Genomic DNA, 22,865 nt, shown 5'->3' on the forward strand with positions numbered 1-22,865 from the left:
ATTACTATGCATCGTGGAATGCTGACTGCAGTTTCAAATTACTAATGTACTTAACTTAATCAAGCTATCACAACAATTGATAGCAATTGTGTGTCTCGAATCCTTTTAAAGCTGTGATTAAATTATCAAGTGGTAGGACAGAAAGGTCTCCACTTTACCTTATCCTTTGATTACCAAAAAGGTCCTCTTAGACTGGAATTCACAAAGAGTGCCTTGGGTCTGAGTAATTCCCATCTTCCCACATCCATTGGGTATGATGGAATTGGGAAGAGGGTATATTACTTGGCTTAAGAAACCCTAGAAAGTTCAGGGATAACACAAATAACTAGAGGTTTCTACCAAGACTCCTCCAAACCAGAGACTTTTAACCTGGGTCTTCACAGTTGGGCTCTCAGGAGATCCATGATACACATTTTGTTCATGGTCATATGTGCATTTTTTTCTCAGGGGATGGTGTATAGGTTCAATCAAATTCTCAAAAGGGTTCATAAACAAAATTAACTTAAAAATAAAGCCAATAATAAATATAAAGAAATTCCTAGATCTACAGAGCCAAGAGATGTAAACTGCAGTTCATAAAGTACTTTAAAGAATCCTGATATCCTGAGTCATTTCAGAAAAAATAAATTACCTCACTATTTTTGCTGATGTCTCTCAGTTTTAAGAATATTTAGGAATTTTCCCCTTTTATAGTACATATTTCTTGACATCCAACTCTATAATTATATTATTGCAAGTTATCTGCTTTCAAACTTAAAATTTCTTGTCTAAGAAATTACTCAGCCTTCTTAATTTCCCTTGTTTATTTTGGCCAAATTCTACTGACTGCTCAGTTTCCAAGCTAGGGCGTGTTCCATTCCAGCTTGGGGTTGGAGACATGTCTGCAACAGGCATTCGATGCTCTCAGTTCCCTGAATCACCTGATGTCCAGACAGTCACACCGTGATTCAATTAGAATAAGCTATTCATTAGCACCATACTGTAGACTGGCAATAGAAACCAAGTCTCCTCACCTAAGCCCAGGATTATCAGTGGCATAAAATTCAATTCTGCCTCCTCCAAAAAGAAAAAACAATTTTAAGGAAGCCCCTTCCCCTACACATTGATTGAAAAGAATGTCCAGGGGAAAGTGGACTCCGTGGTGTCATGGGCTCTCTCCCACATAATGAGTCTTGACTATTTAATGTTCCCCCACAAAATGTAAGCTCCTTAAGGGCAGAGATTTGTGCCCCTTCCATTCACTGTTTTATTCCCGAGGACTGAAATAATGCTAGCAGAAGACAGAGTGAACATATGCTGAATGATGGGTTGGAAAAATGAACTGACTGAATAAAAGAATGAATGAATGCAACTACGAACATCTGTGAAACAATAAAGTTCCTTCCCTTCCACATCTTTCAGCCCTTATGTTTCATTGTGCCTCTTAGAATCACTCCCTTTACCATGCCATTGTCTGTCCCATCAATCACATATTCTCCAAATCCACTTTAAAGCCCCATCTCTTCTCTGAAGTCTTCCCTCAACTTGGCCTTGCTCCAACTCCCTGTAGTATATAATACCTCTACCATTTATTCATCAATATGCAGTGACCATCTGGTGCTCTGCAAAGTTATCAACATAGAAGACCCTAAAGAAATATAAGACAAGGCCCCAGGAACTCGCCATCTAGTTCAAGAGAAACATATAATCAGGAAATAATGAAGAAGCTGTGTGAGATAATATGATTGCAAGCCAAAATAAGTAACAGAAACAAACCAACAAACAAAAATACTATTGGTGGCTAAAATCAGGTATCTCTCCAACCTTCTCATTCACTGCTATCCTCACCTCATTTTGTTCCAGTGTGAGGGAACAATAACATCACTCCTTCACGTATGAACACTGTCTGCGTGGAGGCTCTCCTTGCATTCTTAATGAATGCTTGTTATTCTTCAAAACCCAGCTCCAAGATCACCTCCTTTATTAAACTCTCTCTGCCCTTCTGCCCCCAACAAAATGAATCATGTTTTCCTTCATACCTGTGTGTACTCCTAGCACTTACTAAGTGTATCCTGGTTAACCTTTGTGTTTCCCCCGTTCTTATCAGACAGTAACAAAAGCTGATTGTGTAATGAATTGAATAATTACAGAAAAGCTTTTGGGAACAATTCACTGTCTAAGACAGACATTCTGTACTCTAAAACTAGCCAAATCTAAGAGGGCCTTCTATGTGAAATCCTGGCCTAACACAGATTTATCTTCGATTTGGACTGAGAACTTGTTGAACAGACCCCACCTCCCTCCGTATATGTCATTAAAGAAATGACATCTCTCAAAAACTCCAGGTGAAGCCTGGGGCCCTGAAAACCTATGGTAAGTATTTCATTGTTCTTTTCGTGAAAGAAACCTCAACGGACCCTTGCATTTTGCTTAGATTACAGTAGTGTTTTCCTCATTTAAAATAAAATGCACCATTCAACATTTCTGGAAGGCAATTTGGCCATACTTAGTGAAATTTAAAACAGACATATCCTTTAGTATAGTACTTCCAGGAATAATACCTAAAGAAATGCTCTCACATGTGTAAGAAAATTGTATAAGGCTATTCATTGCACTACTTATAATTACAAAATAAAATGGAAATGGATTAAATATCCATCAAAAGGAAATGCAATGTAATACAATGTAGCCATTAAATAAATGAGATAAATCTATATTTACTGATACATAAGGATGCCCATTATTTGTTAAGTAAGCAAAGTAAACTGCAGAGCAATGTACACAATAGGCCTTGTTTTTAATTTTAACATACTTTTGTTGTTTGATTTATATGTTCATACACACATGATAAAACAGGTACATCTGGGAAGTCATTGGGAAAGTAGATGGAGGTGAAGAAGGGTTATAATTTTTTATTGTCTGCACTTTTTTAAAATTACACAAGACATGTCTTCTTGAAATACCCTCTATTCAAATGATAGACATTGGGTAATACAATGTCTGTAGCTAATAACTCACCTAATGAAGTGTTGGGAAATGAAAGAAACCAAATGATTTCAGACACCGAAGTCCTGATTGGTCTGTCAGTTGCCAGCCTCCTGGAGTCAAGTTTAAATTCCTCTTACAAACTCACAGTTCATCAAAGAGTAAAATTTTTCACCACAGAAACTACAGAAATCAACTGGACTTTGAATATTGTTTCACCTGTATATTTTGCCTAGTGAAGAGAAAGGTAATTAACTGACCATGTTTCAAACAACATTCTGTTTTTTCAAGTTCTACTTTGTCTTCAAAAGGAAAAAAATAGAGCAAAAGAATAACAGTCTTTTTGTTTCAGGTAGCAATTTCAACATGAAGACTATGATTCTACTGTTTTGTCTCCTAGGATCAACTCTGTCATTACCAGTAAGTGCAATATGTTTATATTATGGACCAACCAGCCTTAGCTGCATCTCTAATTGTAAACTTCTCTGTCTTCTTGCCTGCTGCCAAAACTGCCCTGTCTGTGACCCATTCCCTAAGTTTCCTGTTTTTTTCCAAGTTGAAAGATGATAAACTAACAAAGTACTAGTGCACATTTCAATGTACTTATACTTTTTAAATGCATCCCCTCTATCGTGGTAGAGTTTCATTTTGGCAGAGCAGTAGGGTAGAAATTAGGAGAAAGGGGATGCTTTAGATTATGTGTACTCAAAGTGGATAATTATTCTACTTTCCGAAAAGAATTTAAGATTTTCTTGCCAACTAATTATTTTCTCATGACTAAAGAGGTAAACTATATTTTCTGATTTGTCTAATTGGAAGCACAAAACATCTAGATTGTATAAACTCTAAAAAAAACTGAAACATGCAATAGCAAAAGAATATTAAAGTAGTCAATATTTTTGACTTCGAACATTTCATCACAAAATATGATCACATACAACATATGTTATATCAAAGAAAGGACACTAGAATTAGAACACATACTCCAAATGTTCTCCAATATTTTATAGACATAGAAATAGGTGATTTGGACCTTTAAGTGCATTCTGTTTGCTTGAGTGTGGACAATGAGAAAAAAGTTAGAAGATATTTACCAAAAAGTAGCAGAACAAAAAGAAACCATTCTTCAGCCTCAAGCTCACCTGACACTTCCATACTCATTCATATAATCAGCAAATATTCATTGAAAACTCTATATACAAGATATTGTGCCAGTTGCTGATACAGTGGTCAGAAAAAACAAAGACATGATCCTTCATGGTGTTTACAAGGACTGTAGATACTAATAAATATTTTTAATGTTAAATTATACATTATAACTGTGATTAGTTCTATGAAGGAAATGAACAGGGTGATCTTGTAGAGAGGGAATGGAACAAGACATGACTCTCCAACCTCCTTCTTACTTCATTGCAAATATACAATTATCCTTCTTTAAAGAAATTGCCTGCAAAAACTTAATTTCTAAACAAGGTATATTAGGAAGTTAATTTTTTTGTAAAACATGGGTTTTGCACTTCACCAAACAATTTACCAAAAGGGTCTTCTAAATAAGGTGACTCTAGTCAATTCAAATTACCATACAATTTGTAAAAACTCAGGAAAAATGAAGCTTTCCAGGAGCACAGCTATCATTCAAGGTGGACTGAGGAGTAATGTGCAGGTTAACGCAGACTGCTAATAGCCAGGAACGTGAGAGCAGCTAGAGGCAGTCTGGTACCGGGAATGTGAGAAGCAATTTTAAATGTCTATTAGATATACTAGTAATATTCATCAAATGAAAACTCAAGACACATGGACAAGGGTTTTTTTAATTATTTGTAAATGAATGTATTGAATTATCACAAAGGCATTAAAAAATGTACTGACTTGCAAATGTGAACACTTAAAGCAGCCTAGTGATTGTTTTCAGTAGATCAAAAGTTTGGAAATAGGGTGCACATTGGAGATGGTACAGGTTGCATATTCAGAGGGGTAGTCAGAATAGACCTCAAAAAGAAGATGAACTCAACCAACAACTTGAAGCAGGGGAAGGACTGAGCCAAAGTCTAGGGCAAGATGTATTCCAGACAGAGGTAACAGGTGGAGGTGAGGATCTGAGGCAGGAGTGGGCCTTACCTGTTCCAGAGACTGCAAGTTGCCTGAATGGCAGTAGTAGAGTGAATGAGAGGAAATGAGGTGGGATGGAAGGTCAGAGAGGCTCTGGGGGCCCAGGACCTGAGAGCCTTTTTAGGCCATCGTGGGGTCTCTGGTTTTCACTCTGAGTGAAAATGGAAGTCAAGGCAGGGAATGGGTAGAGAAATGAAATGACCAAACTATTGTTTTCAAAGGATCCTTCTGACTGCCATGCTGACAATGCATTGCAGGGGATGAAAAGACATTTGCAGAATTTGTATTTACATAACCTTAAAGCTTAAAGGGACCGCTAAGGACAGATAGAGTCAATCCTACCTCTTACAACTGAGGGAAAAGACCAAAGTGAAACAAAGAGTTAGTGGCAGCTCCAAGATATATCCAAGTGATCCAAGGATCGATGCAGCGCTGGGGGAGCGGGGAGTGGGGGTGCACACAACACTGCCCTTGTGGCTACAGCTGGAAGCAATGGCCACTGGGTCAACCCGGCCAGGGAGCGTCCACCTGAATGCAGATGGAGTGCTAAGAGAAGCAAATAGAAGAATTCATTTCTTCAAAGACTAAGAGCACTTGTAGGGATCCTAGTACAAACTCTGCCACTCAACATACCACCTTGGACAGATCACGTTGCTTGTCTGGGTCTCAGGTTCCTCACTTATAAAACAAAACCATACAACTAGAGCATATGAATTCAAGGAGATTTTTACCCCTAAAATTCAGTTATTCTTAATACACTATGAATCTACCCTGACTAGGAAGAGGACTGAATTTCCATTACAGGAACTAACTTGTCGGGTGTGAGGCAAATGCGGGAAGCTTAATGAAAATACAGTAGAAATCATGGCAGCTTATCTTCAAGCATTGGGAAAAAGCAAATGTGTACAGAGCCAAGGTGTGAATTATGTATTTCATGTCCTGGAAAAGGAAGAAGGGAATTTCAGAAAAGAAGTGGGAGCCTAGGAACTACCACCAGAAATCCATGTGCCCTACCTCACCCTCTGTCCCTCCTCATAGCACCCGCTCGTGCTCTGGTACTTTTCCACTAAGCATTTCCATCTCCTGTCATGCCCAAAATGTTTCAGGGAGTCAAGACTGCTCAAAACACACAGAGGCTAAAGACAGACATTTCTGCATTTGGGTCAACTTGTTAACTCCCAGAAATAAATGGATATAAACTCTCAAACACATTCCTGCCTCTTCAAATGTCTGTTATCACAGATGCAGGTCAACCCTACTCTGGGACTTCCTCCAGCAAAGCTGGTTCCAGATCAGGCAACACCACTAAACCAACAGCAGCCAAATCCGGTAAGAGTTCTACAGTAGGGAACATCTGCAGACGTTAAGTCTAGTGGATTTAAAATTACGATTCACCCAAAATCTCATGACTGAGCAACAGAAAGAAAAGTTTTACCTGTGGGGGGAAAAACAAGAAATACGCTGTTACGAAAACTTTGAGCAGGAAAAGCAATCCTCATTCTTTTTCCTCTTGTATAAATAGTAATTTTGTTTAGCAATGAAATCTAGTAAACTCTGAAGAGCAATAGCTACACCTGTTGAAAAAGTTTGCTCATCTATTCCCTTGTGACATAATCATATATGGTATTTGCCAGAACTCGCAGGGATTAAGAGGCAGTCTATAAAATGATTGCCGATTTCCTCATGGTTTTCTTAAATTCCACTGTTGCTGATGAGCTTATGAGTTACTGTAAAATCTGTCTCTGAAGCATATCTAAATACTTTTGAAAAGTGCATTATCTCTTGGCTACCCCTCTTCTTCCCACCCCAACCCTTCCTTTGCTCAAAAGGACCCCTCCTTACCTACAACTAGACTTCGTGAACTAGTGCAGTAACACCAAAGTCTAAAGTTCTCTTTTTGGTCTCTGGACATTATGCAACACTCAAGTCAGGAGCTGACCCCCCTCCTTAAGAAACTCAGGCTTATACAATCTGGGGACCTTTTCTGAAAAAGAATACGAAATTAGATATGTAAAATTTATTGCTAAAGTGAATAATTTATAACGAGGCAAAAAATAAGAGTAAATTACACATTTTTAAGCTGATAAATACCTTCAACTAGGGCATTGTGAGGTTTTCTCCGAGGGCCATGGAAGGGAGCAATGCTAGTGAGAGTCATTGAAGCTTCATCTTCACTTACCCTCATATTAAGGGTATAGGTTACTTGAGGATCTCCACCACTAACAGCACAGTAAAATCAACCTTCTGTCTCACACATCAATTTCGATGCCCTGCAGGTCTTCCCTTCTTTAAGTCTAATACCATTGACACAGATGCTCACACTGGGGTCAGATCTGCAACTGGTAAGTACTCTTTTACATCATTTTAATATCCATAGTTAAATAAATATAATACCCAATGTTCAATGTATGTGTCTGTGTATCCAAAGATGTACACATATACACATATTCATTGCAGATAAGCTGAAAGATGACAGAGAAAAGTCAAAAGAGACTTGGATGCTATTTGATACATCATAAAAAAGTTTTCTTAGCACAAGAAGCTCTAAAGGAATTAATCTAATTCTCAGGTCTTTACTTCTTTACTTCTTCTCACCTCTTCTCCGAGCTCCCCTCCCCATTCCTATGACATCTTCCTCTCTGCCCCTACAACATCCACACACCCACACAAGGACTATGACCTCTATCATCACCCCAGCGACAGGAGCAAACAAGAAAGGGTAGAAATATGCACATACTTTTCATAGAATATCCTATAGTTTAATCTGTTTGGGTGATAAAATAATTAGTAAGTTTCTTTTCTGCTTAAAGTGGGTTTTATTCCAGGGGTCAGATTTAAATACAGTATTAGATGATATTCAGACTAGATATCTTACTCTGATCATCACAATTTTCATAGAGATACCTATGAAGGAACTCATTTCTTCATAAGAAAGCTATCAGAAAAATTCCAGGAACAGAAATTTCATTTCTGTTATAGCCAAAAAGGAGAAAGCAAGGATAAAATCACCTAAGTAATACATAGGAGAATGGGTTAAATGCCAAAAAAAACTTAATATGAGAAAACTTAGTCCTGGGCTTCGTAATTGTACTAATAGACTCAACAAGTCTTTGAATTTCATTTCTAAATCTAATTCCAAATACAATAGTATAGATTTGCATAGCAAATCCTCCCTTTAAATATATTTTACATTTAAATACAGCTTAGTTTCCTGAATTTTCAAACTGAAACAACACAATGAAAATCTTCTTCACTGCCCTACAGCTAAATCCTGGGATGGCACCTGGTTCCCAGACCCTCCCACTGACCCTGGGGGGACTGAACGTGAAACAGCAACTACAACCACAAGTAAGTTCAATGATGAGGCTTCAGTTTAACACTGGGGAGCATTTTCAATCGGGCGGAAACCAAAAGAGGAGAAAAGAATTTTTTCAAGGTTCTTGAAAGTTTTATCGAGGTAATTTGCAGAGAGAAGCCCCACTAAACACACAGCAGTTTGGGGTAGTGTGGTTCTTGCTGAAACCTTATGAAAACACACCCAGAAAGCTGAGCATGCTGCCCCACGACGCCTCTAGAACACATCTGTAATAGGTAACAGGAAATGTGCAGAGCTGGGGGAGACTGAGAAGTAAAGGTTGCAGGGGGATTGAGAGGGATCAGGATTCTTCTCCGGCTTGCTCTGATTGCTTCTGAAGACTTTTCTGAGGGACCAAAATCATTTCAAAGGGAAAATAAGAGACAGATAAAGTTCGTTTTCAGCAAATCTAATCTCCTTCTTTTGGGTCCCTTTTTTCATGCCTCCTCTCAAGTCCTCAAGAATTCTCTAGTTCCTTCTCTCCTCCCACCACGATTTGCTTTCAGGAGAAACCCTGAAACCCCTCTCACACAGATATAAATGACATGCTAAGCACATCACCGCTTTCAGAAGTATTTCAAGCGAAAATACAATGGTCCCTTTATGGCTAAGTGGGTTATAGCTAACTTGTTCTTCCTAACACATTACCTCAGCCCTTATCATTCCCACATAATGGTCTAATTTTTTGTAGAGGCTTTCTTGATTATTACATACATAGTATATGTTAATTAGAGAGAAAATACAGATAAGAAAAAAGAAAAAAGACAATTCACCCATAAACCTATCAGCCAGAATAAAACACAGTCAGCATTCTAGGGCATGTCCTTCCAGTCTTTGTTCTATGAATGTGAGTACAGTTTGTTAAAGAAAATATGTTTTTACTATATCTAATGTTCTATAATCTCATTTTTCACATAACACATTTTGAATATCCTTTCCTATATTTTGAATATTCACTTATAATATTGAGAATACTTACAACATTGTTTTTAATGATTGCTTATATTCTATCATAATGTAAAAAATAGGGGTTTTTTTTCAAAATTTTTGTTTCTATAAACAATACTACAGTGAACATCCTTTGACTAAGTCTTTGACCATATTGGTGATTACTTCCTTAAGACCAATTCTTAGGAATAGAATTTATGGGTCCAAATACATACAAAAATGTATGACTTTCAATACACATTTCCCAAATTATCAAGCATGAATATACCCTAACCATCTTCCTATCACTATGGACACCTCCAGGTTTTAATAATAGCAAGTTTGATTAGTAACTATAATCAAAACTGAGTTTAATTGCCAAAATATTTTAAGCTGCTCAGTTTAAATTTTACATCACATGCAACTACTTTTTCTGTACCTTTGTCCAAAATAACAACGCAAGAAATACTATACTGCTTCATTTTCTCGTATTTATAAAACTCTATAACTTATTTTTACATATTTTTAATATTGAGGTGTATACTTGTCTATCAGTCAGTACTTTTTTTTACAGACATATTAAAGCTTTCACTCAAAGTATTTCTGTTTATTTACATCTTAATAATAAAAGTGATCCTCTGAAAAGACTAGAGAGAGAAGCAAATAAAATGAGAATCTCTTTATGTGACCCTAGTATAATCCATCTGCCAACTACCCACCTTCAGTTTCAGTTGTCGCCCTGCTCTAACCTCAAAGTCAGACTTAGTACATCTTCATTTTCACCAAAGAATATATCCGCTGGAGTCAAAGGCATTAGTGGGCACTGTAGATGTTACTGAAGATTCAGTAGAGACGGGTTGACATGGCATGCTCCCCAACATGCAGTAATATACATCAATCCCCTTTCTTGGAGGGATTCTTCAATGTCTCTAGGCTTTGCCACAATCAAGGGTCCCCATGCCTGCCTTATGCTGTGCGGCCTCAGACCCTCTGACTCTGCCTCTCCCTATGCAGCGTAGTTTATGTCCTCTGCCAGAAACTTGGGCACCTGTCCACATCTCTCATTTACCTAAGCAAGGCCAATATGATTAAGAGTGAACTCTAGAACCACAAAACTTCTAGTCAAATCCCAGCTCTCCAGGGTGGCCAAGTTACTTAAACTTCTGTGGCTCACTCTCCTCATAACGTAAAGTAGGAATTAATTAAAATCTACTGCTATAGCTATTAGAAGGATTAAATGAGCAAATTTATATAAAATCTTAGAACAGTGCCTGTCACGTGGAAATCACTCAGTAAGTGTTAGCTATTATTATTTCAAGCAATTTCTCTACCAAAAACTAATAATTTTTCTTCTTAGCGCTGCATTGGTGTTACATTATTAAATTATTTTTCATTACAGTTTTTATTTAGACATCTGTGGTTTTCTCTTTGTATCTTTTTGTTCCTTCCAATTTGCTTTAAAAGAAGAAATTTCAATTTTGTTTTCTCCCAAATCCTGTGTCCCTTCTCTTCAATCTACTTTTCCATTGCCATCTTGAAGATACATTGCTTTTTGTCATTAGCGAAGCATCTGGCTGAGAAGAAAGCTTTTTCTTCAATGTGTGTACTTTTTACCTTTTGGCATTATGAGTATTATTGTACAAATTGCCTTGAGAAATAATAAAGTTGAGTCTTCTTGTAAGACTTTAGTATTAAAAGTTCCATTTTGGTTTAGTTTTGGGGGTTTTTTTTTTACTTTTTTTTTAATTGAAGTATAGTCAGTTTACAATTTGTGTCAATATCTGGTGTACAGCACAGTCATACATGAATATACATATATACATATATATTCTTTTTCACTGTAAGCTACTACAAGGTATCAAATATAGTTCCCTGTGCTATACAGTATAAACTTGTTTATCTATTTTATTTATACCAGTCAGTATCTGCAAATCTCGAACTCCCAATTTATCCCTTCCCACATCCTTCCCCCTGGTAACCATAAATTTATTTTCCATTTTGGTAACTTCTGTGACATTATGTGAATTTCTATAGAAATAAAAATAAACCTTGGAACCCTAGTTTTTGTTTGACAAACCGTAACTTTAGTTCTTAGATTGCTAGAGCACACCAGCATCTCACCCAAGTCTTTTCAACTATAAATTCATAGCATTTACAAAGTTGTCAGGGACCAGTATTTCTCACTTAGCTCTAAGAGCTCTGCTAGGATTGGGGTTCTTGGACAGCATCATCCACACTTTCCGAGCAGTGCTCAATTTTAATAGCAAAATATCCAGGTAATCATTATGAGACTAAATACATATGCTTCAAGAAATCTTTGTATTTTAAAATATCCATTCCATGTTTTCATGTGTCTTCTGAGATGCCATAGAAAAGAAATATGTGTTTTATCTTCATGACTACTTGGAATAATTTTAAGTTTTGAGATAGCTTGAGACCAAAATTATTTTTTGTTCATCCAATTTACTAACGTCTACCTTTTAAATGTGCTGCCTTGGACTGGTTTCTAAATCTCTCTGAGTCTAATTTTCTTTTTCAGATTGGATGAGTGCCAATTCCAGTCTGGCTCTATGAGTCTACATCTATGATTATAGATGACACATTCACACAAATATTTGTTCAACACATATTGTATACTTTTAAGAAAGTCTCAATATTTATATCATCTGCCAGAACTTACCTTTTAATATCTCTTTTACTAAATTTTTCACTTTTTTTTTCAGATATTACCAGTTATAGTAGCACACCTTGGAGTCCAGGTAAGATTATTTTGTAATAAGATTTTTATTTTAAATCATCTTAGCATGACATATTTAATCCTGTCTCAATTCACCAGATAGTCACCAAGTTTCCTATCTACTTTGCACCTTATAGACACTGATAATAACAAGAACTAACACTTACTGAGCACTTACTATGTGCCAGGTACTGAGCTAAGCACCTTTTTATTTACTATGTACTACCTCACCTAATCTTCAAAGCAAACTTTTATAGACAATATATTTCTTTCCAATTTGAAGATGAGTGCCGGCAATCTTATAGTTACTCAGCTACAATCACACAGTTAGTAAATGTCACAGATGAAGCAAACAATCATTTAAACCACAGTGTTAAAACAAGTTAATGGACTTACCTAATAATTAATAATTTGGGGAATTTTTAATCTCAAGTTTACTTATTAACTATATACCTTTTCCCTGAAAATAATAAAACATTTTCATCTCTCCCTATTTTCCTTTATGAAAGGTAACTCTTGAGATCAATGATAAAATCACCAAGAGCCAAGATCAAATATGAGCATCAGATGGCAGCTTTTACTTCTAAAAGCGGAATCAAATATAAAATTCACATTAAATCTTATTTAACTTTATTAATTAAAGTTTATGTGCAAATATATTGATCAAAATAATTTTTATAGTAGAGAAGATTATTAGGTGCAACTTAAATTTAAACAAAAGGAAAATTATTAAGTAAACTGTACAACATAAAAGCAAATACTCTGTGGCCATTCAGAAGTATATTTATTAAAATTTGTTGGTAATATGGCTAAATGATTATCATGTAGTATTAAAAGAAAAGGTAAGACAAATTGTATAAATGACATGACTTCTAGTATGTTAAAAAGAAATGTTCGAAAAGCATCTGGAGAAAATATATCAAATTCTGCATGATGGGATTATATTTTTTTCTTTATTGCTTTCTGCAAAGTCCAAGTTTCCTCTAATATGCACCTATTACTTAATAATAGAAATATATATAATTTTTTAAATGCAGAAGACTTCCCATCACTCAGATAATAAATGTTAGCAGTGCAATATCATGTGCTGACTTGAGTTTTGTGATACAAGTCACAAAGGCAGTTTAAACTATTACTGAAAATTAAAAATGTATACATCTGTTTTATAATCTTTAAAATTATTTTAAGTTTTAAAGTTATGTTATTTATATCTTGCCTCAAATATATTAAAAGTTGCCTAATAATCTGTGTTATTATTTTCCCTTTAGGGTACTATCCTAAGCTCAGAAGAATTGGTAAAAAAAAAAATTTTTTTAATTACTAGCATTTCAAATTCTTTTCACTGCTACCACAATGCTGTTTTCTTTTTTTTTTTTTTAATATAATGCTTTCATATAGTCTCTTTTGATCACAAAACCTAAACCTGGTGCATACTACAATGAACTGAACATTTTTATAGGTTTTCGCATTAGATAAATCCTTTGTCCAGCTGGGGACTTCATCATCCTTCTCCATCTACTTTCCCATTAACTTGACTTAACTTTTGTTCTCTGTATTTGATGTTAGATTCAGTTCTATCCCAAAAGCCAATGCATATTTTTACACTTTAGATTGATTAAAATATGGGACTGTAAGTTATTGAAATGCATGCAGATGTAGAACAATACATATATTGGTATTTATTGCAGGAAAGATTTATTTTCTTGACAAATTTTTAATTCTTGGAGGAAATTATCCTCTTATGGTGATGAATGAACTCTTCACTATACATATGAATAATTAGAGGGCTGAACCTAGGTAAAATTCATATTACCATTACTAAACACTTCTATATATTTCCCCATAAGTCATTTTTAGAAAAAAATGACTTGAATTAATGTATCTAAACATGATACTGAACTAAAGAGTTGAGGCAATATCTGGGAAGACAGTTCTTTAAATGTTTCTATTATGGAAAAGGTAGAGACTTGATAGACTGTCCATAAATAAAATAAAGTAACAATTCTGCCAACATTTATACATGAGCACCCATATCTACCAGTTATTGACCCAATTCTGTAAAAACAGGGATTTTAGTAGACCTTTTTACACATATGGCCTCTAATCCTCAACAAATTACAAAACAGAGATTTTTAATCCAACTTTACAGAAATAGAAACTGTGGCTCTGAAAGCTTACTCAACTTAGGTCCCAAGGTCAAAAAAGAATAGATCCAGATTGAAAATCATTCTTCTATCCACTGTACCAGTGATTTTCATTTTTTTTTTAGTGAAATCCATAGTAACAGCTTTATTTTTCATGCAGCCAACACAAATGCATTTTATGAAACAATATTTACCCTTAACATATAGAATGCACTTGGTAATTTATAATCTATTATTGTTGTCTTACTTTTAAATGATGGTACCACCCACTTTCTTTGTTTCAAATGCATGGATGTCACAACCCCTAACCTGAAAACTTCTGTACTCTACTCCTGTCTCTTATCCGGCATAAGTCGAATTCTGGTTTCAGTACAACATAAATCTAAGACAGTGTTTTCCAAACTTCAGTCCTGGACCATCAAACCAGGACAACTTGGAGTGCTGGTTGAAAGTGCATATTTCTACCTCTTAAGTGGCTCTTATGCAAAGTAACAATTGAGAACCGCACTCAAGGAAATGGACCTGTATCTTAATTATGAGACTTCAACCCTTTTGGTTCTTCGAGAATCCCATCGAACTCTCTCTAAAACCAGCTGATTCCTGCCTGACTTCTCTCTGAAACTAGCTGATTTCAAATTATTTCTTCTTTGGAAGAAATTTCACAGTAATTTTTTCCCAGGGGGAAAAAAGAACAATTGTAGGCAGCAACAGCATTCATTACCAGTGTGCAAATCATTGACAGTCCGATAGAGAGGAGATCCACTGAATAACCTCAAGGAATACACCAGTGGTCGAATTACCAAAAGAAAGATTTCTGACTAAATATTCCAATGCCTTTGAAAAATACCTTAAAAGAAATCTGAAGGGATACAAACCATGAGAGAAGGATTGATTGCATTAATTTTCCATTAATTTTATCTCTTAAATTACTTTAAAATATATATGGGTGAAAGACTATGATTTAGGTCAATAACAGAGATACAACCCACTGTAATGTATGGATTCTCTGCCTTAGCTCTACCTCCAGCTGTACCTGATACGAACAAATTATGCATTTTTCCTTTTCCTGGGCCTGACTTGATTCTGGCTCTCCCCTCCTGAGGGAAATGGAGCACATCAAGGAATCCTAGTAATGAAACCAGCATCAGGCTTGGCTCAGGTAGGGGCGGCATTTCCTCCGAGGAAGGCTCAATCTTTACTGGCTCTACCCTCTCCATCTGCAAATCCTACCCAAACTTGCTACCCACCAAGAAGAAAAAGGTGGTTGACCAGCCTTAAAATGTGTTCTTTTGACTTTGTTTTCTTTTTCCTTCCCTCATTCCAGCCAGCAGCCCCGCAAATCTTCACAGGCCTTATCTTCCATCCCTTGTTCCCTGGAGCCATCCAGCCCACCAGTCAGGCTAATCCAGATGTCCAGAACGGAATCCTTCCTGCAGGACAAGCAGGAGTAAATTCTGCCAACCAGGGAACGCCACGGGGCCCCCTCCCAACTTCCAGTGGCACAGATGATGACTTTGTAGTGACCACCCCTGCAGGCATCCAAAGGGGCACACACACTATGGAGGAAACCACCACACCATCGCCAAATGGTAAATTCTCCAAGCCGCTCATGTGCCCCTGGGCCATGAAAGTCATCTGCAAAGTGGAAGGAGAATTCTTGCCTTGACAAATGCAGATCCCAGTAATACCAGGGAGCCCTTTTATTCATCACATTTGATTGCAGCAATGTGAGGGAGTGTTTTCACTAGGCTACCAACCCTATCAAATCTACCAGAAAGAAGACATTTAATTGCTGGCATAACTTATCTTCTATTTTAAATCAGAGCTAGAAATATTTGGAAACAAACGGTGCTCTCCCTTTCCTATCCTCCCCACCCCCACAACCCTCAAACACACACAGGACACAGCTAATCAATCAAGATATTCTTTTCTACTCCCTAATCATGGATGAGTCTCAGAATCTTCCTAACATAAGGTTGCAAGCAGCCACTAGTAATAGATGCAGTTAGCACAGTAGATGAACCCACGTGCCATTCCCCTCAGATGGAACTTTTAAAACGTGGCAAAAATAAGCTCTTCTAGCACCAACAGAGATAATCGTTTAATCTGTGAGGATGTCCAGACCCAAGTGTTTCAAATGTCCAAATGGACAAAAGGATGATTCGCTATTGATACTCTTGACCCTAGAAAAGAAGTTTTGATCTCAAATTAAAATGTTTAAATTCAATGCTTTTACCTAAATTTAAAAGTGTTTTATTTTATTCCAGGAATTCAGTAAGCTGTCTCAAATTTTTTCAACTAAGCCACCTCAAATGTGATGACACATGAGAATCTTTTTCATTGATCATATTACGGAATAGGCTGAGACACACTGGAGAGTATCAGAAGAAATTCATTCTTAGTTTACCTATAGAAATGTTCTTGAAATTTCTGAAAATATATACTTCCTGGAGAATACTGACTTCTGAAAAAGAATACTAGAATTAAATGGATAAATTTGTCTTTGAAATATAACATTATGCCACTTTGGACCTGGATGATATATATATTAAAATGTATTTTGAAATTGACTCTTTTTCTTCTTTGCGGAGTTGGGGGTTGGTGAAAGAAGGTCGGACCATTTCAGAAACTCCATCACCTCAGGACACCTAGGTGATTACTCACGGTCTAGACTTTCTCTGGAAGCAGGCAGTGCAGCATTCATGGGAGTGGACATCCAGCTGTCTAAGGACAAGTTCTAATTTCTTCACAACCACCTTAAGACCCACTGTCTCCCACAGGAGCCACAAATTTAATTTTCAACAAGCAAATTAATTGCAAATTAAAAGCAAATTATATGTGCATCTAAAATATGCAAAAGCCAAAAATTATGTCATATTGCCTATCCTCAAGCTGCTTATATACTAGTGATTCTGGCATTTAATGTTTAGTTTGGTATGTCTGAGAGTTAGCAATGACATTGATAAAAGTATTCACTAAAGAAACTCTTGCTCTGCACATCTAAAAGGTAGAATTTAATCTTATTTAAGTGTATAGCCCAGACCATTGCACTCCATTCAGAGTGGGAGGGACTGAGAGGCATTAATACAAACTACAGAGAGGCCCCACGTAGGAAAGACATGGGCATTGAATTTAAACATTTTCACTTGAGATCAAAAGATATTAATAACATTTCCCACTATATTTTCATCAGCCTCATCAGTATGGAACAAACCTAAATATATACTCACAAAATATATTCCATGTTAAGTTTTTCAGATGGTTAAAAATTTAGTAGTGGCTAAAGATTTATTAGCCATGGTGTTTTAGATGTGCAGAGCTGAATAACATATTATGAATTTTCAAGATTTTTATAGTCAAATGAGAGTAAATTATTTTGCCATTAGTGTCATGTGATACTTACTACAAGTGTTAATCGAAAGATTTCCTAGGTAACCCTCTATAGAAAAAAAAAAAAGAGTCTCTATGAGCTTCATTTTACTTATCTGTAAAACAGGGGCAAAAACTCCTGTTATAGACATCCCACAAGGTTAACATGATGAGTTCGATAAGACGGTAAGGGGTAGGAGTATTCCTGAAAGCCATTTCTAAAGTGGAACAACGAGAGCAACTGAATCATTCACAAACCACATACATTTATCCCACTAAACTCAAAATCAATTTCTCCTCAATTCAACCTTTCTTAGGCAAATCTCAAAAATACCTATGATCATCCCAATGCCTTTTGATGCAAAGTATGATGAAAGGAAAGCCACCATGGAGAGAGACAGATGTTGTTACTGGTTGTAGTTAAAATATCTTACATTTTCAAGAGCTACAAACATAAGACTCTGTGAACACATTGCTAGCATCCCCTTGGGGTTTTGGAAGGAGCCAGGGCAAGTAAAAGGCCCTGAAGCTTAAGCTTTATTAGCTTCATAATCAATCCATCTCTGCCTCACCACTTTCACCCAGTTCTATTTGCCCTTCCTTCCCTTGTGTTTGTGTTATTTTTGTAACATCCTATTTACATCCTTATTAGATGGCAAAAAGTCATAATAACACCTCCCTTGTTCTAGGTGACAAATTCTGCTTGGCGTACAAAGCAAAGGGAAATAATGTATAGTGAGAGCATTCTATGTGGGAAGTACAAAATATTTTTGAAAAACTAAGCTCTAATTTAGTCTTGGTAAGGCAAATGGATACCAAGCTCTGGAGAAGTGCTGTCCAATCGAAATATAACATGAACCACATATGTCATTTAAAATTTCCTAGTAGCCACATGAAAAAGGTAAAAAGTAGGTGAAATTAATGTTAATATATTTTATTTAACCCTATGTGTGTGTGTGTATATGTATATGTATATGTGTATATATACAATATTATAGCCTGACATATATGCAATACAAAAAAATCAATGATCTATTTTATCTTTTTTGGGGGGGTGGTGTTACTAAATCTTTGGAAGTAGATGTGTATTTCTGTTTGCATATTAATTTAGACTAGCCTTTCAAGTGCTTAACAACCACATTTGGTTAGTGGCTACCATATTGGACAATGCAGGTCTAAATATAATAGAAGAAGAGCCACAGCATTAAAAGTAACACCCCTATTTAACCAATGGGGAATCTAAAGCTTTGTGTTAGTAACATTTCCAAGGTCACTCAGGAGCTAGTATTTGGTGGAAATGGGTTTTGAACTTAAATTTCCACAAGATATAAAGTTGAAAGAAACTTTTCTAAATTACCAAAAAAAAATCAATCAAATTTAATCAATAGTGTTAGAGAAAAGACTGGACCATAAAATGATAATACAAAATTATTGTCATATGAAGAGACAGAAAAGAATAGATATTGACCTTACACATTTCACAAAAATTAACTCAAATTAATTTCATAGACCTAGAAAAAAATGCAAAAAATAAATAAATAAATAAAAATAGAGGAGTCTTAAAAAAAATTTATATACCTAAACATAAAATGCAAAGCCAGAGATTCCTAGTATATATAATGTGGGAGTATATCTAGATAATGTTAGGTTTGGTGATGACTTTTTAGATAGCATATCAAAAGTACACTCTATGAAGGAAAAATTGGTAAGTTAGACTTTCACTAAAGTTAAATTTTTCTGCACTGCAAAAGATAGTGTTAAGAAAATAAAAAGACAAGCCACAGACTAGGAGAAAAATCTTAGCAAAACATATACCTGATAAAGGACTGGCATGCAAAATATAGAAAGAATTCATAAAATTCAACAATAACAAAACAAGCAATACAATTTTTTTGAATAGGCAAAAATCCTGAACAGACACCTCACCAAAGAAGACATACAGATGGCAATTATTCAGAATACGGGAAACAAGGCTCAACATCATATGTCAGCACGAAACTGCAAATTTAAAACCAATGAGATACCATTAAACACCTATTAGAAAGGTTAAAATCCACAACACTGGTAACGTCAAATACTGCTAAGGATGTGAAGCAACAGGAACTCCCATTCATTGCCGGTAGAAATGCAAAATGGTACAGCTACTTTGGGAGACAGTTTGGCAGTTTCTTACAAAACTTAAGATACTCTTAGCCATATGATCAAGCAATTGTGCTCCTTAGTATTTACCCATATGAACTGAAAACTTTAGTTCACACAAGAATCTGCATACAAATGTGTATAGCAACTTTACTCATAATTGCCAAACCTGGAAGTAAACAAGATGTCCTTCAATAGTTGAATGGATAAGAAAACTGTGGTAAACCATACAATGGAGTATTAGTCAGTTATCAAGTCACAGAAAGTCATGAAGTAATCTTAAATGCATACTGCTAAGCAAAAGAAGCCAATATGCAAAGATATATACTACACGATTCCAGCTAGATGACATTTTGGAAAAGGCAAAACTGTGGTGACAGTAAAACGGTCGGTGACTGCCAGAGTTCTGGGGAGAGGAAGGATGAACAGGTGAAGTACAAGGGATTTTTAGGGCAATGAAACTATTCTGTGTAATACAGATACAGAGACAGTAGGTACATACATTTTTCAAAACCCACATAATATACAACATAAAGAGTAAATCAGAATGTAAACTGTTGGATTTAGTTAATAAAATGTGTCAGTATTGGATCATCAATTGTAACAAATTTATGACACTAATGCAAGATATTAGCAATAAGATTAACTGTAGGGTAATGGGAAAGGAGATAAAGAGGAGCTCTATGTACTTTCTGCTCAATATTTCTGTAAACTTAAAATTGTGTTGTTTAATAATATTAATCTTTAAATATATCAAGAAATTACTGGTTAGTATTTTAAAATATTAGCCCACAGTGTTTGCAGATTGATACTGTTTGCTAGAAATGATGACTAAGAGATAGAAAACGTCGCCCCCTCGTGGTCCTGAGAAAGCAAATCTAAAAGCATAATGAACCAGCCGGAGCCAGGGAAAAGACAGCAATGGCCCCTTTAGGGGGAATGGGTACTTCTAGGAACAAATAAAGTCTCAACTATGATAGCTATCCATAAATGCAAGCAAGAACTCAAGCAGTCAGGAGGAAGGGTGATTAAGGACAACATTTAAGGAAAACCACAGAGAGTATGAGCAAAGTATGTAAGTGATTAATGCCTTGTAATACCATGAGAGTAAGTAGGAAAGAAGGAAACAAGATTTTATAACTCCTCCAACTGTCTACATTATCCCTTGGGTAGGAAGACCTCCGCAGGCCAGGAAAAAAGTCACACTAAAGGGTCATAAAATTGCAGGCTCATCCTCCCAGTAGAATACTGGCAGACCTGACCTGTAGACATCTAATCTAAGACGCAAAAAGCCATATTCAGGAAATTTAATGGGACTAAGCAAATACAAGTTGAACTTTTAATTATTGATATTCTTAAAACTTTAAATTTGTTAAACTAAAACAGGTAACTATATACCTAATATGAAATGGGTATGTGACAGATTTTAGATCAACACACAGGACAAAAATTGTAACAATTATTCACTTCAGAGGAAAATTCAAAAGAACAACTAATTTAAACTTCCTTTAACTTTAACCTGCAAGAAGACGTTACATATAAGACAATCTCAGCAAGTAGTGTATTTTTGTCCCTTATAGAAGCTACGAAATATTTTTAGGAACTAAAGATCCTACTACTTTATTTCAATGTCCCTGTGCAACTGAGAATAGAACAATTGAGAAGTCATAGAAGTAAGGTAGCACATCCAAGATCACTTTCTGTGCAGATCATCACCCTGCCTCCCCATTATCATCCCAGGTAGATAGCCACCACTGGTGTTGTGGACATATTCATGTCGCACATTGCATCCTCAGTATTTTGAGTACAACCTCCTGGATGTCAATATATATTGCTAAGGATGTTTACTGTCACCCTACATTCTAACCTTGGGATCTATGTGTCATTCATGAGTTCTTTCTCCAGCTGCATCTAGCCTACTGTTAAACTATCTATTGTTCTCTTAATTTTGTTTATTGGTGTTTTCAGTTTCAGAATTTCTATTTGGCTCTTTCTGAAATCTGCTACGTCGTATTTTATAGTTTCCTGTTCCCTGTCAAAGTTTTCAAGCTTTGCTTTTATCCCTTTGAATATAGTCTTAGTTTTTTCAAAGCAGAGTATAATTCTAATTATCTTGATTCCCCGTCTGTTTCTTCCTATTGTCTGTTTTTCTTCTCATTCCTCCTCATGGTTTCTTGCCTCCTCCTAAATCAGGTCATCTTTGATAACAAGTCAAATTTTGTTTCTAAAAATTTTTTGTAGAAACAATTAGGACCAGAGAGCATTTCTGTTTATTTTTGCCAGGAGGCCAGGGAAACAACAACCTGGATCATCCTAATCCAATTTTAGAGTTTAAGATTTTTCTGGGCCCCTCAGATCACAGAAAGGCAGGCTGCAGTCGCTCGAGGGCTGACTTACTTCTAGTTCACCCCTGCTGGGCCCTAATCCACCTGGGGAGTAGCTTTCCAGGGCTCCCACATTTGGTGGGCCCTGGACTCTGACTGTTGTCCCTCCAGGCCACTCAGCCTATTGAATATACACTTTAGCCACTTCCAGATCAGCAACCAGCACCAGCACAAAAACAGCCCTAAATGCTGGACTCTCCTTTCCAGACATCCATCTCCCCCTGGGTTTGGCCCAGTGATTCTTTACTAGCTGATTAACTCTTTGATGGTTTTAACATTTTTTAATGTATCATTCAGTTTTTAGTTGTCTTGAGCAGGGAAAATCAGTCTAAATTAGTAATCTATCATTATTGAAGCCAGAAAAATCTCCCTGTCTTTACTCCTAACCCATGCCACAGTATCTTTGGCAGGGGGAAGATCAGCTAACAATCAAAAGGTGCATGATGCTCCAGGAAGTGTGTGATCTCAATAAACACCTGGCAGTCCCCTGAAACTAAGAATGTGGATACTCACCCCCATTGTTCTCAACTGGGGCTTGGTTGCTGATTCAGATAAAATAGGAACAACCCCATATGGTGCCCCACACCACTGTATATCAAATAAGAAATGGGTATTCACTAAAAATACAATACATTTGGAATTCTCAAAAATTAAGTGTTAATGGTCCCTCTTTGTCCCAAATTAAAAAAAAAAATGAACAAGACTTTGATATGAAGGGTATGTGAATATGTTTGTGT

At 36.2% G+C, this 22,865-nt stretch overlaps 2 protein-coding genes across 5 annotated transcripts in view; one reads left to right on the forward strand and one right to left on the reverse strand.

Moving 5' to 3' along the window:
• Nucleotides 1-22,865, reverse strand: part of JCHAIN (joining chain of multimeric IgA and IgM) — a 409,126-nt gene that overhangs the window by 305,630 nt on the left and 80,631 nt on the right. The gene's annotated exons all lie outside the window — the stretch shown is intronic.
• AMTN (amelotin) lies at nucleotides 3,315-16,561 on the forward strand. Its single transcript, XM_072941064.1, has 8 exons — nucleotides 3,315-3,384; nucleotides 6,316-6,402; nucleotides 7,350-7,415; nucleotides 8,338-8,421; nucleotides 12,079-12,114; nucleotides 13,361-13,387; nucleotides 15,561-15,825; nucleotides 16,504-16,561. The coding sequence occupies exons 1-8, from the start codon at nucleotides 3,331-3,333 to the stop codon at nucleotides 16,512-16,514; spliced, it is 630 nt and encodes a 209-aa protein (XP_072797165.1). The 5' UTR covers nucleotides 3,315-3,330; the 3' UTR covers nucleotides 16,515-16,561.

This window comes from Vicugna pacos, chromosome 2 (genome assembly GCF_048564905.1).
Source record: "Vicugna pacos chromosome 2, VicPac4, whole genome shotgun sequence".
In the NCBI taxonomy this organism is placed as follows: Eukaryota; Metazoa; Chordata; class Mammalia; order Artiodactyla; family Camelidae; genus Vicugna; species Vicugna pacos.

What these genes read in the sequence shown, in the direction of transcription:
- AMTN (XM_072941064.1), top strand. Translation starts at nt 3,331, where the DNA reads ATGAAGACTATGATTCTACTGTTTTGTCTCCTAGGATCAACTCTGTCA. An exon ending in TGGGGTCAGATCTGCAACTG is followed by an intron (nt 7,416 to 8,337) that starts GTAAGTACTCTT and finishes ACTGCCCTACAG; the next exon opens with CTAAATCCTGGGATGGCACC. An exon ending in TAGCACACCTTGGAGTCCAG is followed by an intron (nt 12,115 to 13,360) that starts GTAAGATTATTT and finishes TTTTCCCTTTAG; the next exon opens with GGTACTATCCTAAGCTCAGA.